A 17,209-nucleotide genomic window follows, 5' to 3' on the forward strand; every position below is an offset into this window, starting at 1 on the left:
AAGAATATAGATAAAATATTTTCTAAACCACAATTAAGCCATGTCTCAAAGTCTAGTCTTCAGCAAATCTAAAATCCAAAATATGTAAATATCCATCATTACAGACTATAGGGTTAACTCAAAAATCCACAGCAAACTTAATTAATAATGATGAAACTAAACCACTACTAATTTATAATTAAAAAACAAGGACCACAGCAATTGAAAATCACTAACAACTCAAGACAACACTCATGATACACTGATAACAAATTATCCTTCTCCACATTGCCTGAATTCTAATTCTTTGCATACAGAAACTTTGCAATGTTTCCAAGAGCTGGCAGCCAGTTAAAAATACTGAATTAAGGAAGTTCAGTAAACATCAGTTAATGTAATTTATAGCAAAATGATAACTCAGTTGTTTCACTAATAAGTAGCCTTTATTCATAGACAAAATGAATATACATGATACCATAAATCATTTTCCCAAAAGAGAACCTTGGGTTTCAAGATAAATTTATAACTCACTAAAGGGCTGTAGACTAGATTTTGAGAACTTTCATAAAGTATTAAATTAAGAGCTTTACATATGCACCTCTATGCTGCTTGATGCTTCTGTTTTATTAGATTTGCTGATTACTATTTTTTCCCAACCATAATCAAAAAGAAAATTAGGCTGGGCCGGTGGCTCACTCCTATAATCCCAGCATGCTGGGAGGCCTAAGCAGGCGGATCACCTGAGGTCAGAGGTTGGAGACCAGCCTGGCCAATATGGTGAAACCCTCGTCTCTACTAAAAATATACAAATTCACTGGGTGTGGTGGCATATGCCTGTAGTCCCAGCTACTCAGGAGGCTAAGGCAGGAGAATCGCTTGAACCTGGGAAGCGGAGGTTGCAGTGAGCCAAGAGCGCACCGTTGCACTCCAGCCTAGGCAACAAGAGCAAACTTAATCTAAAAAAACAAAAAAAAGAAAGAAAGAAAGGACATTAATTGATTTTTAGCTGAGATTCAAATGAGACTCAAGAGCAAAACTACGTCTCAAGAAACAAAAACAAAAACAAAAAAACAGAAAGAAAATTAATTGATTTTTAGCTGAGATTCAAATAAGGCTACTGAATAGACTACTATCTTCATTACATCAAAGCTCTCTGTTTACCAGAGCCCCAGTAATACCATTTAGCTTACAGACACAATGTTTTAGCCTCCCAGGTATAATCATCCACAAAGTTTTCAAATAGTTTTAGAAGAATGCTTTTTTACATAAGAAAAGGTAATTTTGAATCATGCTATGTCAAATAGATAAAGTTAATAAACCAGTTCCTTGGGTAGTTTAAAACTTATTTGGCAGAATATACTTCACTGTTTATGCAACACATGAATCCCCCTCTTGAAGCTACTAGGTACAACATGAAAATTGTTGAATTCCTTCCCACCCTCTCATCTGGAACTTTGCAATTTGACAACTTAAAGGAGATCTCAAAAGCTCTAGCCTCTGACTCCTACTCTGGAGCTCTTTCCTCATTACCATGTGATATTTTTTAAAAGGCTTAATGTGATGTTTTTCTACCACTTTTTGAATTTTAAAGAATGTAAAGTTCTCACTCGGCTAAAGCTAGGTTGATCAATAAATAATTATTGAATACATACCCAATATTAATTCAGTGAGAAATAAGACCTGCTGACCTGCTGATCCTAATCCAGTATACTGTTAATTTCAGGAACAATGAGGTGCTTTACCCCTCGCCTGTGTGGCAGCTCATCTAAATCTAGGAGCTGACATTCTGTATTCACTTGAAAGCATATGAGACAATTAGTCCATTCTTCATCCACAAAAGTGGAAAATAAGAGAAGTCCTTTGGACGTATACAGATTCAGCTTGGATTTATTCTTGTGTGATATGAAAGCATGCCTAGAAGAGAAGGTCTAGTAACTGCACAGTAAAGGCAAATGCTGGTAATTGCATCAGTAGAACAATGGCCACACCTGTGAGAGGTGTGAGAGATGTGAGAGGTCTGTGAGATGTGAGAGGTGTGAGAGATGTGAGGATGTGAGAGGTGAGGATGTGAGGATGTGAGAGGTGAGGATGCGAGAGGTGTGAGAGATGTGAGAGGTGGGAGAGGTGTGAGAGGTCTTCCTCCCTTGCAAACTCAGAGAACAACTTGGTTTGACTCCTTCCCTGCGTGAAAGAAAGATTTGCTTAAGAATAGGCAGATCCCTCAGCATTCCTATCCATCTTCTTGGAGAAACCCTGCGATAATATCATTTTTCTTTTCTTTTTTGGACCTTTATTATATGAAGTCGGGAAAAGAGAAAGAAATAATGGGCCAACAGAGTTCCCTAAGTGCTTTGCAGGTATTATCTTCGGGGAATTCAATTAGTTATACAAATTTTAAACAAAATTCATCTTCTCTTTATTCCCAAAGAAAGGAAAAATTGCTTGTCTGGTGTTACTTTCTCTCTGCTACAAAGGTAAAGTGACTTTTTCTCTTGATATCAAAAGATTTGGAAAATAAAAGTCCTTTCCCTGTTTGCCAAGTGAAGCCTCCTCTTCAGTCCCTCAAGACAACTCCTATAATCTTTTCCAAACTTATAGAGGGGAAAAATCCCCAAACCTGTGACTGAAAACCTTAGGGATTTAATTTTTTACTACATTTGTATGTATAGTCTTTGAATTATTTTGAATGGAGTAGGTGTCAAAATTGAATAGAGTCAAATATCTACATAAAGACACACACAGAGGTCGGGCGCGGTGGCTCAAGCCTGTAATCCCAGCACTTTGGGAGGCGGAGACGGGCGGATCACGAGGTCAGGAGATCGAGACCATCCTGGCTAACACAGTGAAACCCCGTCTCTACTAAAAAAAAATACAAAAATCTAGCCAGGCGAGGTGGCGGGCGCCTGTAGTCCCAGCTACTCGGGAGGCTGAGGCAGGAGAATGGCGTAAACCCGGGAGGCGGAGCTTGCAGTGAGCTGAGATCCGGCCACTGCACTCCAGCCTGGGCGACAGAGCGAGACTCCGTCACAAACAAACAAACAAACAAACAAAAAAGATACAGAATACATGTATGTTATACTGACAATATATGTCACTCTCCATTTGAGAAATCTCAAAATTATAAACACACATACACAAATGCACATACATCCGTATGTACACACACAAACACTCACACACAAGTAGTAACAACTAAGGAACAGTTTAAGATTCCACCAGAACCTTCATTCCTCCTTTTCTTAGTAATTAAACAAGTATTTTCTGAGAACTTATTATGTGCCAACTCAGTAGAAGTGAGAGATAAAAAGATGAATACCACAGGATTCCAGAATTATCCTGGCCCATGCTTCTCAATGCATGTAATCTGAATAGGCATGGTAGATGCTACCCAAATAAAAAGTGTCTGGAAAATTTTTAACAAAATCGGATTCTTACCTGCAAATCTTTTCAGAACTTTCATATACTTACAAGCACTGCAAATCTCCAGGAGGAGAACAAAACAAACAGTGGGTACCTCTCAGCAAGTAATTTCCACACTTTTGTCCAAGGAGTATCTTGAGAAGACAGTGTTTCATGAAGTATAATTCTGAAATGCTGGCCTAGACATTTTACTGGATTAAGACCCTTAAAAGGAAAAGGGCCTCATGATATTTTTCTGCTTATTCTCCCTTCTTTTTTCTTAAACTGGAAACATGGTTTGATATCTCTCTAATTTTACCGTTGAAACTCTATCACTAATATTTTAAGCTTTTTGATAAAAAGCAATATATGCTCATTCCAAAAATGCATCCAAAAAATAAAAAATTATAGGAAGTTAAAAGTTGAAGTCATTCTAGTCCTCTCACCAGATTTAACTACCACTGTAGAAAGGATGTTTATATCCTTTTTGACATTCTTATGTATGTGCAAATATGATTCTTTTCTCCAAAATTATTTTGAAGCAGAGTATTCTATTCCTTGTTTTCTTCACTCTGCAATGTATCATGGGCATTTTTCCACATGGGTAGATAGACATATTCTCATCCCTTGAAATGGCTACATCAAATCCCATTGTGTGGGTGTGCTATGATTTATTTTATCAATCCCCTTTTGACGGAGATGGAACTCCTCTCCAGTTTTTTCCATTAAAACCATTGTTGCAATAACTATAGCTTAACATATATCTTTTCACATTTGTCTAATAATTTTCTTAGTATAAGCACCTGGAAATGGAAGTATCAGGATTTGCACATTTTACCTTTTGGGAGATGTTACTAAATTGTTATCAAAAATAGCATGCCAATTTATCCAGTTAAGCTTTGATACTTTTGCACAAAGTTTAAAATTGAAAGAATTTTTAAGAGTTCAAGTTGTCTTCTTAGGTAAACTTTAAGAAATTTACAATTAAAGGCTAATCTTCATTTTTGCCATTTCTAAATATTTTTGTTTGCAGTGTAGTATAACATCTATTTTCCCTAATGAGGAGTTGAAACCACAGGCTTGAGCTCACATAAGTAAGAGTTTTTATAGCATTGTAATAATTTTCTTATAAGTTCATAGGATCAGCAGGAAATATTTATTTGCATCTCTACTTGGCTTTGATACTATAGGGTCTGATCAAATATCAATAGCTGCACCCTGACTCTACAATGAGGTCAATATGATCAATTGGATGATCGATGGATTATCACTAAGCACCAGCTTGCACCAAATAACAACCTGTCTGCTCCAATCCTTAGGCCAATTCGCTATACTTAGCAGCCTAGCACTGGTACACATTCTTAAAGAGCCAATATGCGACTATGGTTGTTGCTACTATTTCTTTTATATTACAGTTATAAAACAACCCTTTATTGTAATGTACTCTGGTATTCTACTGCATATTCTTTGAGCAGCTTTCAATAAAGTAATATTGAATAGTAAGATATAAATAAGCATAAGGCACACAAAAATGCTTTTTAATATTTTAACAAAAATATCATACTTTAAAATGGATAGTGATGTTCAGTATGCAATAATCAAGGCATAAATGAATATATCTAACATACATAGTTTGCTTAATATAGCTGTAAATCAGGTCAAGTATAAATTACACAGACAACTCTATTCAGAGTAATCTTTTTATATATCATTTCCATACACCCCTGTCGATAAAATAGCAGTGACTCAGGAATAAATGATTCATTAGGCACTTAAAACTTCTTGTCTCGTGTAATTTATCTATATAATTTAAAATTACTGAAGAATCCCAAGGATCTTTTCTTGCTAAATTATTTTGAGATGATTTATATTTTACTAAGTTTCAAGGACACCTCCCCCCACCACACACACACACATTCAAAATTAGGTAACTATCAAAATTGCTGTCATAATTCATATATCCATAAGGGGAAAACTCATCCTAAAATAGAAAATTACAATTAGCAAAAACCATTCAATCTTTTTTTTACCTGTTACACAAAACAACCTGGTGATTATAAAGAGTTGAGGTGTCTATTTTAACTACCTGAAACAATTGAACACCACTTTTGAGTTTTCATTGTTCAATGTGTCTTTTTAAAATGAAATGTCCTGTCTATAACTTTATAATGAAAAATAAAAAAAGCACAAGTATTCTTCAAGTTGTTAGGGTAATTTCCTACATCATTCCCCAAATAAAAACTTGATCCAGCCAAATATTAAATTATTGAAATTACAAATCTGTTAATCTATAGCACATTTTACTCATTAGTGTAATTTTAAAATTCACTTTCATGTGATTGACTGTTTTAATCTTCCTTAACTTGTGAGTAACTGAAAATAAATGGTGCATTCCTAATACTATAAATATGAAAAATAGGAAGTACTTAGGGACTGCAGGCGAATACATTAAAATCAGTCAGTTTTCTAGTTAACATATTCTCATTCTGTTTGTGTACAAACCCACTGCATTGAGAAGACAGATCACAAATTCATGGCCTCACAAAAACATGGTCTCGATTTCATGTTATGACAGCAGAAATTGGCCCAAATCTCTAACCATTTCCCCTAAAGGATCCTGGCTGGCTGGTGCCATCCAGGTGAGGCAATCTGAACGAGGGGAACATCATGTCAAATTCCACTCATCTGTCAGTGTAGTGGATTATTTCTTGAGAGACTGAAATTGGCTGTTTGCTGTCTGAATACCATCAATCTTACCATGTAGGGAACAGCCAAACTGCCTGTAAGAGGCTGGGTGGCAGAGGGTGGGGATGGGGGGGGAGCCATTCCTAATCAGGTGAGGAGGCAGCTGTAAAGCTTTCACTCTCCCTCCATTCAAGGCTCTGAGTGAAAGATTTGTTATTTTCCACATTTCTCAGATACTTGGTATGCACGTGGAGTCTGCCCGCTCTTGCTTTATGAAAGAGGTGATTTTTCAAGCTTAGGCAAATGTGGCAGAGCTCAGGGTCTGCGGGTGTCTCATTTTTTCTCATCATGTCACTTGTTTTAACCGATTTGAGAAAATGAGATTATGTTTTTCCTTTTTGCTCATTTATCCAGCAATTTATTTATTTATTTGTTCATTTAGGGGTGGATTGTCACAGATAACTGACCCTGATTTCTATCTTGTTTTCATACACATTTCATTAGTGTCCCTGGAGATTTAAGACCTACAAGGCAAAACGTCACAACTCTCATCCAAAAAAGGCATATTTTTATTCTTAAAATCAAAAGATTGTATTAAAGGATCTGACTGGAATAATCTAGAATATGACTATGACCAAGATCTATCACCTTAATCTTTGCAGCTATTGTCAAAAACCAAGGAAAGTTGAATAAACGTATTATATAGAACTATTGGATGTTAAGTTTAATATCATTTTAATCACTCTGCATCTAGGAAGGGATATTTATAGTTTCTTCATTTCAACAATAAAGCTGAAATGGGTCTCAAATGTATTAGCACTTGGGGTCAAAATTGGTTTCAGTGCTGCAGTTTCTTAGGGTATTTGACACACAGATCAACTATGCATTGGTTGATAATACACAAATTCTGAGGAAGAAAATGGAGAAAACAAATATTGAGTTTAATTTCAGCCAGAACCTAATATGTGATTTTCAGTTTAAAAATATGATATTTTAATAATAAGCCCTATAAAGACATAAGTTTAATTATTACACATAACCCGCACAGAAAAACTCCATATATTCACTGATTAACAGAGACAACTATGTGAAAGCTTGTTACAAATGGTACTGTATGTATTTCATGATTATATGCATAGAGTAAAATAAGACACATAGCATTGGTGGTATATTCTAGCCATGTACCACATGGTTAACAAAACAATAGCAAGAGAAAAAAAGAGTTGTTGCCTTGGCTATGTGGATTATTAGCTGTGTGAACAGCAAAACTTCATTCATCAAACATCCCTGGCTTGCAGGTTTACAGTCTATTAAGTGGGGACATCAGTAATTTCCAATATTTGTGAAGAATTTTACAGCTTACAAAAGACTTATTAGAAGTTATTTTTACTATATTTACACCCCACCTCACCCCCACCACCACCACATCTATAAATGGGAAATTAGAGCAGAAAAGTCAGTTGTCCAAGGTTATGTCACTAACCTTAAGTGACAGACTTGGATGGCCAGCCCTGAGCCCTGCCTTCTCCCCTCAACCACGTGCCACTCACCAGTTCTGCCATGGCCACCTCTCAGAATGGGTGTGCAGTTCAGATGAGACCAAGTTTTGACATAATGAAAGTTTTCAAAAATTATATGAAGGGGCTCACACTTCTGCAAAGAAGCTATTTGGCATGGTCACTTGGTGCACTGAGAGGCATTTTCCCCTCCTAGGGACACAGGCTCTGGCAGTGAATCATACTGATCTGACTTCCAAAGACAGCTATTCCCTGTGTGGCCTCAGACAAGCCACCTAACCTTTCAGAGTTTCTGTTTCCTGGGCAACAGGGGGAGAAATTACACCCATTTGCATCAGGATTCAACTAAACAGTGTGAATTAATCCTAAGAGACCTGCCTAAAACATACACGTAATAGTTGTTTTATCATGAATTCTTACTGTTGAGCATCACAACGAGTGCAGATGTCCCGCATTGTTTATTATTTATGACCATGTAGTGAAAGACATTTGTGCCAGAACTGACTGTGATTAAGCGATTGGAGGTAATGTGGGAATCTCAAATTCACTTTTGTTTTCCCTCCATCTCGGTTGCACTGAGGCTTGAGTGACTGTTCCCGCGCCAGGCTCCGGACACAGGATGCAGAAATACAAGCGCGTCCTGAAGCAGGGCGGTTTCCACGCCCACCTGCAGGGGCACTAGCGCCCCCTCGCCTTCCCTCTCAGACCAGGGCGTGGGGAAACAGGATGGCGGGGCCCGGAATCAGCCCCCAGCCTCAGCCCCAAGCACAAGCCAGCCCCACCCCTTCTCCCGGGGCGGCCCGAACTCCAACACCCAGCAGGCTTGCGCGCTCGCTGAAGCCTGGTGCAGGCGCGCGGGAGGACCCTGGGCTGCATCCGCGCTCTGACAAGCCTGCCCCCAGCAGGGAAGCTGAGCCCCGAGAGGCAGCAAGCGGGGCCCGGAAGGTATTGCTGGAGGACTGTACAGAAGAGCCTGGAATCGGTGTCCAGGCCGCCTGAGGAGCCAGGGAAAGGCAAGGGCGTAGACGCTGGACCACGCAGCAGGAGGAAGCTCGACGGATGGGAGGAGGCCATTGATGGGATTTGGAGAGGCGGGTGGAGGGCTGGGAGCACTTCAGAACTCAGCATCAGAAACTTGGGCACGCAACTGGTCCCCAGAGCCCGAACTTGACCGTCGCGAGAGAGGAAGGGAGGGGAGGGAGGGAGGTTGGGTGGAGGATGAAGGCGGGGTGGGTAGTAGAAGGATGCGAAGGCTGATGCTGAACAGAAAATGGAAGGAAATTTTTCCGAGAACCGGGGAAGGTAAGGACAATCGAGCTGGGAGGGACTGTAATGAGAAAGCTGGTGAGGCAAAGAAGGAGAGCAAAATCCAGATTGAGGAGCGAGGCCGTGGATGGGTGAAAAATACACTGAACATTAAGAGGAAGAAAGCAAAATGCGTCCGGAACTAAAAATTCAATATAGGAAAAACAAAACAAAACAAAAATCAGGTGGGAGGGACCTCATCCCTGAAACTGCCAAAAGAGAGGGAAAAATGCCACTGAGCATACCGGAAGAACAGAAAGTGAAGGGAGAAAGGAAAGGAGGCATATTATACCAGACAAGAAATAGTAAGTTACTTTTTAATTTCTTTTTCATTGACAACTTGCTTCAAAAGTTAATTTGGGGACTATGCCCCCAACAAAATTCTTAGCCACATACAGACCAAGATTATAGTAGGTAAAATCCTCAAGTCTTGAAAGTTATTCCACCTTTTGCAGAATATTCTGCTATTGGCCAAAGCGTCCAAAAACAGATGACTTCTACTTTTCAAGGTGTGTAGAAGCAGGTGGGGTGACACTTAGAAAAACCCACCTTTTCTGAGAAATTAATAGGAATACCCCCAAGACATTTTGGCACACTCCCCTTCCCCCAAAGCATCTAGCCAACAATATGTCTTGGAATTCAAAGGCAAGCTGCCCACACTACAGCACTTTATGTCACTTGCATTCAACCATCTGTTAAGGAAACAGTGGTAAGACTGGAGGAGGCTGCAGTGGATCCAGCTCCTGACTTACCTGGTCTGTGCAGGTGATGCTGCTGGAAAGTGTGCTGAAGGGATCCATGGCAGAGTAGCATTGCACAAGCACTTATCCACAAATACAGGACCCAGGACATCGCAGAGACCATTGCCATTCTCTAAAGAGAACATTCGACAGGAAAGGTTACCCGCGGCTTCAAGCCCCCAGCTCAGTCAGCCCCACTGATGAGGGAAGGGAGGTCTCAGACGTCATGTTCCTTTGCTACTTCTCTGGCTAGAACTAATGATCCAGCAGAGGTCATGCCATGAAGTGGGATTGAGGGAAAGCCCTTTTCAGATGATCATACATTCATTTTTTTTCTTAATTCTGCAAAACTCCAAGGATTGCCAAAATGCAAAAATAAAGTTTTAGACTAGCAGTTAGTCAGTTTAAAACAATGCGTGCTGACTAAAAATCCTATTTTACACAATGATCTTTAAACTATAGTTATCTCAGGCACTGAAAAGCTGCAGACTCCTCCTGTTCATTCTAACTTCATTGCAAGTCTGACATAAGCCTGGAAGGAAAGAGTGGGTTCTTTTTTTTTTTTTTAATTCTACAGTCATGAATTTTTAATTGCAATGCTGTCTTCTAAACTAAGTAATCATTTCTCAGAGGCATGTTGTAATCTCCTGATAGAACCGATCCTTTTGACTGGACCAAAGAATCAGAAGGGATTGTGTTTAGCCAGAATGAGTTTCAGATGCAAGACCTATGCTTCTATCCTAGAGCAAGCCATAATTTACAATATTGCTTAGCCTCCTAAGATTTCATTGTAGCTTTTGTTGTACAGCATTGATGAATATGTATATACAGGTGGCATATGTATTTATGGATGAATGTGTACCTTTTCTTGGGCACTGAAACTTTGACAGTCTTATCTGCACCTATGAGGATCTTAGGAACTACAAAGGCTCAACTGCGCTATATATTGTCCAATTTTTCAAACAACACCTTATGCTGCATTTCATATTGCCAAATTAATCAAACTTGAAGCACCGTCCTTACTCAGCCAGTTATAGGGAAGCATTTTCTACACAAGAATCCAGTTAACTGTATGCTTTTCTGTTAGGTCGAGAGGACTTCGGAAGATTTCTTTCTTTCTTTTCCTTTTCACTGTCAAATCATACCCTTTGAAAACCTCAACTATACATTGAAAACGTGCTAGTAACCTCCCAGCCTGGCTTCTTTATTCATGAAAATTGGTTCTTTATTAAAAACTGTGATGTTCAGAAAACAAAAATATACATCATATATATGCACATAATGCAGGCTCATTTGTGGATTTTAGCAGACAGATAGAGCCTTGGAAGGATTTTAGGACTATAATAGACAAATGGTGACAACTATAATTAAGGGCAAAGTAGGAAAACATTATTTTCAACAGCTTGGTGCTATTCATGCCTAAGTCTGTGATTCAGATGGAGCATTCACTTTCTAATTAGTTTCACTGCCCACTGTTTACTTTTGTATACAACATACTTTGCCTTATTGTTTTCAGAACTATCAGGATAACATACATGCATTCTCTTCAGTGGAAATGAATAGCAGCACCCCTCCTGTGAAACCTAAAATGAATGTATTTGGGGACTTTTTCAGAATACCCTGCAAATTACAGAAAGACAAAACAGAGATGACTGTGAATGTATTTACTGCTTGTGAATTGCAGTTAAAATGTACTAGAAATTCACCTAAACTTGAAAAAAAAATCCTGCCACAACCAAAACTTAATAGTTTTTCAATGACTGCTTTCTCTTGCTCATTTCTTCACCCATATAGATCCTACCACTCAAAAGGATTACTGTGACTTGATGCTTGCAATATTTTCTTTTTTAATTTAACTTTCTTTAATTCTCAGCATTACTTCCAAACCTCCTGCATGCCACTCTCACTGTTTGCTCTTTTACCAAGAGGTTGTCTCAATGTTATTAAGTGTCTTCCCCAAATAAAGCATTCAGCCTTGCACAGTTCTCTAGACATGCCTGGATATGCTTCAGATCTGCTTCCTGAATCTTAAACCCTCAAAGATGCTTCTTACCTGAAAAATCCAGCCAAAAGCAGAGTACTCTATTAGTGTTCATTGGAAAGATCTAACACTTTTTAAAATCCATCTGTGCCACAATTTGAAATCTTTTTTCAAAGAGCTTCCCAACAATCTTCTTTATCAGGATTAAAAAAAAAAAAAAAAATGTTACTCTCTTCCGATCCTATTTCCACAGTAAAAAAAAGAAAAAAAGAAAAAGAAAAAAAAGACATCGGGTTCATTCAGACTGTATTGTCAGAAAAGGAGCCAAGGTTTGAGGGGTGGAAACCTTGTCATTTTCACCTTTAAATCATCTCCTGGCGTCACCTCTGCCTGACGAGACCTTTGAAGTGATGGGGAGATAATGTGCAGTTTCCTGATGAGAATCGGTTTATAGTTGTCGATGGACCATCCCCACTCCAGTGCATTCGGGGCAGAGTAAGGCAGCAAAATGTAGGAGCAGGGCTGCTATACGGTGCTGTAAGTAGCAGTAGTCTGTTTCAATACATCCCTCCGCTCCAAAGTATCACATGTCTTAAAGTGACATTACCCTCTATTACAGCTACAGTGAATTGTAATATCTGCCCACTAACTCTTCAACAACTCAAGCAGCGCTTTAACACTATATTGCCTGATTTATTATGTTAGAGGTCCTACTGATACCATTGATTTAACAAAAGAGTAAAGAGGGAAGGAGAAACAAGAAAAAAAGCGTTCTGCAAAATACTGATAGTATTAGTGGGAGTTACACTTCTAACAGTAAATGGGAAAGTGAAATATAAGCCATTTCTTACCTCTTAATGTTCCTTTTACCAGTAAGTTAACCACAAATATTGTCAGGTTTATACTAATTTAAGTCTGCTGGTTGTTTCAGCAGTTAAATAGGAGACTAGAATTTACCTGGAATAGGACATAGATGCATATATGCATAAGTCCAGTAAAAACCTTCTGAACTTTTTGAACATGTTTAATAAATAAAAATGTGTTATTTGTAGCACCAAATGAAGAAATATGCTCACAGCTCTTTTTTAAAAAATTTTTCTCTCCTTCAAATAACATGCTGGGGTGGGGAGGGAAAACACTCAGGAGTTCAATGTCTTGTTTCTCGTACTGTGGTTTGAACCCTTTCTTCTTCAGAAATACAGTGTAATTTTGCCTAAACTTCAATGATGCATACAAGGGGACCCAGTTTTCATTTGTAGATTGCACAGGTAATAATTCTCTGAAATACCCTCAGTTATTTCACAGATCACTTATAAAGCACCTACTATGTGTTAGGTGCCTGGGGAACAACGCAGAAAACATGATTGATGAGATCCTCACTGTTATAGATCATACTGTCTAGTCTTTTATGGTGTTTTCAAAATCAAGGTAGTTCTCATAATATTCCTTCCTTGGAAACATTTTGAAATTCCCTAGGATACTCTTTTGCCTTTCAGAGGTACAATAAAGCAGGTCTGATGCTGCTGCACATCTTTGCAAGCAATTCTATTTTCTCATGTTACACACAGTGAGAGAGTGAGGGATCCTTCAGACTCGTCAATCTTGTCAGTTGGTCTTTCACATTGCACAAAACACACATAATAACTCTTTGTAATATAACAACTGTTCACTAAATCTTACATCTAAACAGATTTCTAAGTAGTAGTAAATATCAATCTCACAGTTAAAAATTAGTTAAAAATGCCAAAGTTCTAGTTGGTATTGCATGTTTCACATCTGTGCCTCATTCTAGTTGTTCATGAGTATGTACAGAAAGTTTACACTGATTGTACAGCATCAAGATAAACAAACAAACAAACAAACAAACAGCAGTGGTGGCAGGTAATGTTTATCAAACCTTCACCAGATGCTAGCACATTCTATAGTATGTCTTGTAAAGTCTAATTTAATTCTTTTTACCAGCCCCATAAGATAAGTATTATTATTATTATCTCTGTTTCACAGTTGGGGAATGTGAGAGGAGACAGGAAGGTTAAAGAACGTGCACAAGGTTGTATGGTAGTAAGTGATAGAGCAGATTTCAAGCCCAAGAGTACATTTCTAAACACTGGGATAAAATATTTAATGGAAAAAATAATCCAAAAATGTAACTATTATATTTTCTCATTTCTTTAACATTAAGATAGTCTCAAAAAATAATTATTCATTCTTTTTAGAGGTACATATTACACCAGATATTTGAAATACAGAAGTATACAAGACAGCCTTTGCCGCATGATTATTGTTGGTTGTGGTTTTACTATGCTAATGAATTAAAATTAAAAGGAAGTTCACCTTTGCTAATAAAGGCTACCATTTTGAAAACCTATAACCATTATGTTTTTCATTTCTAGAGAGTAAAATAAGGGTCAAGATAGTTACTTCCATAATTAAATTTAATCCACCACCTAATGGACTACACTCAAGGTATTCAGATAGGCATTGTTGAAAATTAAGAAAAAAAATACTGGAATAAAGACTTGCCTTAAGTATCATTCTAAATGTATGTAATGAAGTAAGAATATCAACAGAGTTCCATGCTTTTCTTCCAAATACCTTGCAGACCACTGCATTACAGCCAATGATCATTTGTGCTAATAATGTAAGAATCAACATATATTGATCTTTGAGGCCATTTAGTGTATTCTCCCAACTCAAAGCAAAACTACTCTCACATTTTTCAGAGAAGTTGAGCCTTTCCATCTTCTGACCATGGCAGGATTGCACTTCCTGATCCATTTAGGGTTGGGTATGCCATAAGGTTCAGCCAATGAGGTGTCTTTAGAACTGATGGCATTTCCTCAAGCAATAGAGCATTTAATTGCTGAAGTGACACCCTCAGATCTCTTCTTGCCTTTGAAGCAGGGACAAGCTGTGCTATCAGCCTGAGTCCTTGAGCAGAGGCCTCCTCTTCCCCTACCAATCTTTGATGGATCTACATAGTGAATAAGAAATAGTTTTCTGTTGAAGCAATTACAACTTAGGAGTTATTTGTTATTGTAGCATCATCTAGTCTATCCTGACTGATGAAAAGTTTATCTTGTAATTCACTTATTAATTGAATTTTTATGTTCCATGCACTGTACTAAGCCATGAGGAGAGCATTATACACATCAGTAATCACAACTATGTCCTAAAAATACAAAGCATTCACAAGGTAAACACCAAACAAACAAACAAAAAGCAGTAACAAAAAAAACACACACACACACAACAAAATAAAACCCAACTACTGCTTAAGAAAGAATAAAGATCCTTAGTAGCAACAGGGAACGCACACAGTTTGAAAGAGAAGCTAAATCATTTTCTATCAAACTGGTGATATTCAATACTACAATTTGGATCTGGATCCGTAAGGCAGAATTTTCAGTAACTGTAAGAAAAAGAAAATGGAAGACAAGATTTTTCTTAGGCTGGAAAAAAAGATAACCTTCATGTAGGAGTCTCATTTTTCACCTCCAGCAGTCTAGCTCTACAATTACTTTATCAACTATAATTCCTCATTTCTTATCTTGTCTGTCTTCCAGGTAGAAGAAAAAGAAAGAATAAGGTCCTTTCTTTTGTTCTTACAATTCTCATTTCTTTATTCTTTATTCTCCTTTTAGGACAGAGAGAAAGTTGAAATCCCATCAGCTTCACCTCCTTTTCTCTAACCAAAGCAATACATATATATTTTTATGGCAAATAAGTAGTCCCCTTTTTTTTGCAAGGAACATATATCAGAAGCACATAAAGGTCATGAAAATGATTGCTTTGGCAATAATAAAAACAATAATATGATTTTTTGGTTTATAAAACTTTCAAATCCATAGCTGATTTAAGATCAGATCCCCCAAAGCTACTTAATTCCAATCGCCATTCAACAACCCAATAGTTTGAGCCAGAAATGACTCTTCTGGACGTGTCTCTCCCCATAAACTTCCGCATCCAATCAGTCACTACCGCCTACTAATTCTACTTCCTGTTTATGCCTCAAATCCATCCAGTCTGCACCTCTCCATTCAACTACTGTCGTCCAGGCTACCATCATCTTTTACCTGAACTATAACAAGTATACTTGTCTTGGAGTATGTAGCTCCCACCTGTGTCTCCCCGACTCTGCATCTGGAGGGAGCATATTTGAGACACATGATGATTATGTCACTCCTGCTACTTAAAAACCTTTCAATGGTTTCCCATTGCACTTAAAACAAAGTCCAAATCTTATGTCCATGGTTGACGAGCCTCTGCATGAACTGGCCCACTTACTTCTCTAGCTTCATCTCTTACAAACGTTCTAACTCTTGGCTTCTAGTAGACTCTTCTCTTGGATCCTTGAATAGGATGGAGAAACTTTCTTTCCAAAACCTTCTCTAGTGCTCCAGACAAGATCAGGTCATTGTGCTATGTCCCCTTATATCCCTTGGGACAGCACGTCTAGAATCTTAAATACCAGTATAAATAGCAATTTCTGGAATTATTTGTTTAATGCCTGCTTTATCTCCTTACGAGAATCACCATAAGGGCAAGGAGGACAAGCATACTGGTCATTGCTGCATCTTCAGAGTCTAACATACTGCCTGGCATATAGTAGACAATAAAATGCTTGAATGAATAAATGAATAATAATGAATGAATCAAAAATAAAATACTAATTCACCATCAGGATGGCATGCATAATGAACTGCCTTTACAGATATAAGTAGATTTGACCAGGCGTTGTGGCTCACACCTATAATCCCAGCACTTTGGGAGGCTGAGGCAGGTGGATGGCCTGAGATCAGGCAAGACCAGCCTGGCAAACATGGTGAAACGCCATCTCTACTAAAAATACGAAAATTAGCCAGGTGTGGTGGCAGGCACCTGTAATCCCAGCTACTCAGGAGGCTGAAACAGGAGAATGGCTTGAACCCTGGAGGCGGAGGTTGCAGTGAGCCAAGATCACCATTGCACTCCAGCCTGGGTGACAAGAAAGAAAAAAAAGAAATAAGTAGATTTTGTGACCCTCCCCATAGCCTTTGCTAGTTTTTTTGGTAGGTAATGTATTCATGTATGAAGTGGTGACCCATATTCAAGGTGACCACCTTGCTCTGTTGCAATGACACTAAGTAAAGGAAATTGGCCTGTACACTGTTTAAAACAATGGCTAATCCAATCTGTCACTGATGGACATTTGTGGCACATATACACCATGGAATACTATGCAGCCATAAAAAAGGATGAGTTTGTGTCCTTTGTAGGGACATGGATGCAGCTGGAAACCATCATTCTTAGCAAACTATCACAAGAACAGAAAACCAAACACCGCATGTTCTCACTCATAGGTGGGAACTGAACAATGAGATCACTTGGACTCGGGAAGGGGAACATCACACACCGGGGCCTATCATGGGGAGGGGGGAGGGGGGAGGGATTGCATTGGGAGTTATACCTGATGTAAATGACGAGTTGATGGGTGCAGCACACCAACATGGCACAAGTATACATATGTAGCAAGCCTGCACGTTGTGCACATGTACCCTACAACTTAAAGTTTAATAATAATAAATAAATTTAAAAAAAAAAAAAAGAAAAAAACAATGACT

The 17,209-nt window shown here is 38.3% G+C and overlaps 1 protein-coding gene across 2 annotated transcripts in view; it reads right to left on the bottom strand.

Annotated features, from left to right (window-relative positions):
• The window catches only part of TAFA1 (TAFA chemokine like family member 1), a 542,433-nt gene extending 529,944 nt beyond the window's left edge, over positions 1-12,489 (bottom strand). The window contains exons 1-2 of one of the 2 annotated variants that reach the window (XM_007984924.3): positions 11,679-12,489; positions 9,638-9,758 (exon numbers count right to left, since the gene is read on the bottom strand). In XM_007984924.3, the coding sequence (XP_007983115.1) occupies positions 9,638-9,755 (118 nt within the window). In that variant the 5' untranslated portion in view covers positions 9,756-9,758; positions 11,679-12,489. The remainder of the gene's footprint in view (positions 1-9,637; positions 9,759-11,678) is intronic. The other variant, XM_007984922.3, reaches the window with a different exon arrangement.
• Between the last annotated feature and the right edge of the window lie 4,720 nt (positions 12,490-17,209).

This window comes from Chlorocebus sabaeus, chromosome 22 (genome assembly GCF_047675955.1).
Source record: "Chlorocebus sabaeus isolate Y175 chromosome 22, mChlSab1.0.hap1, whole genome shotgun sequence".
In the NCBI taxonomy this organism is placed as follows: domain Eukaryota; kingdom Metazoa; phylum Chordata; class Mammalia; order Primates; family Cercopithecidae; genus Chlorocebus; species Chlorocebus sabaeus.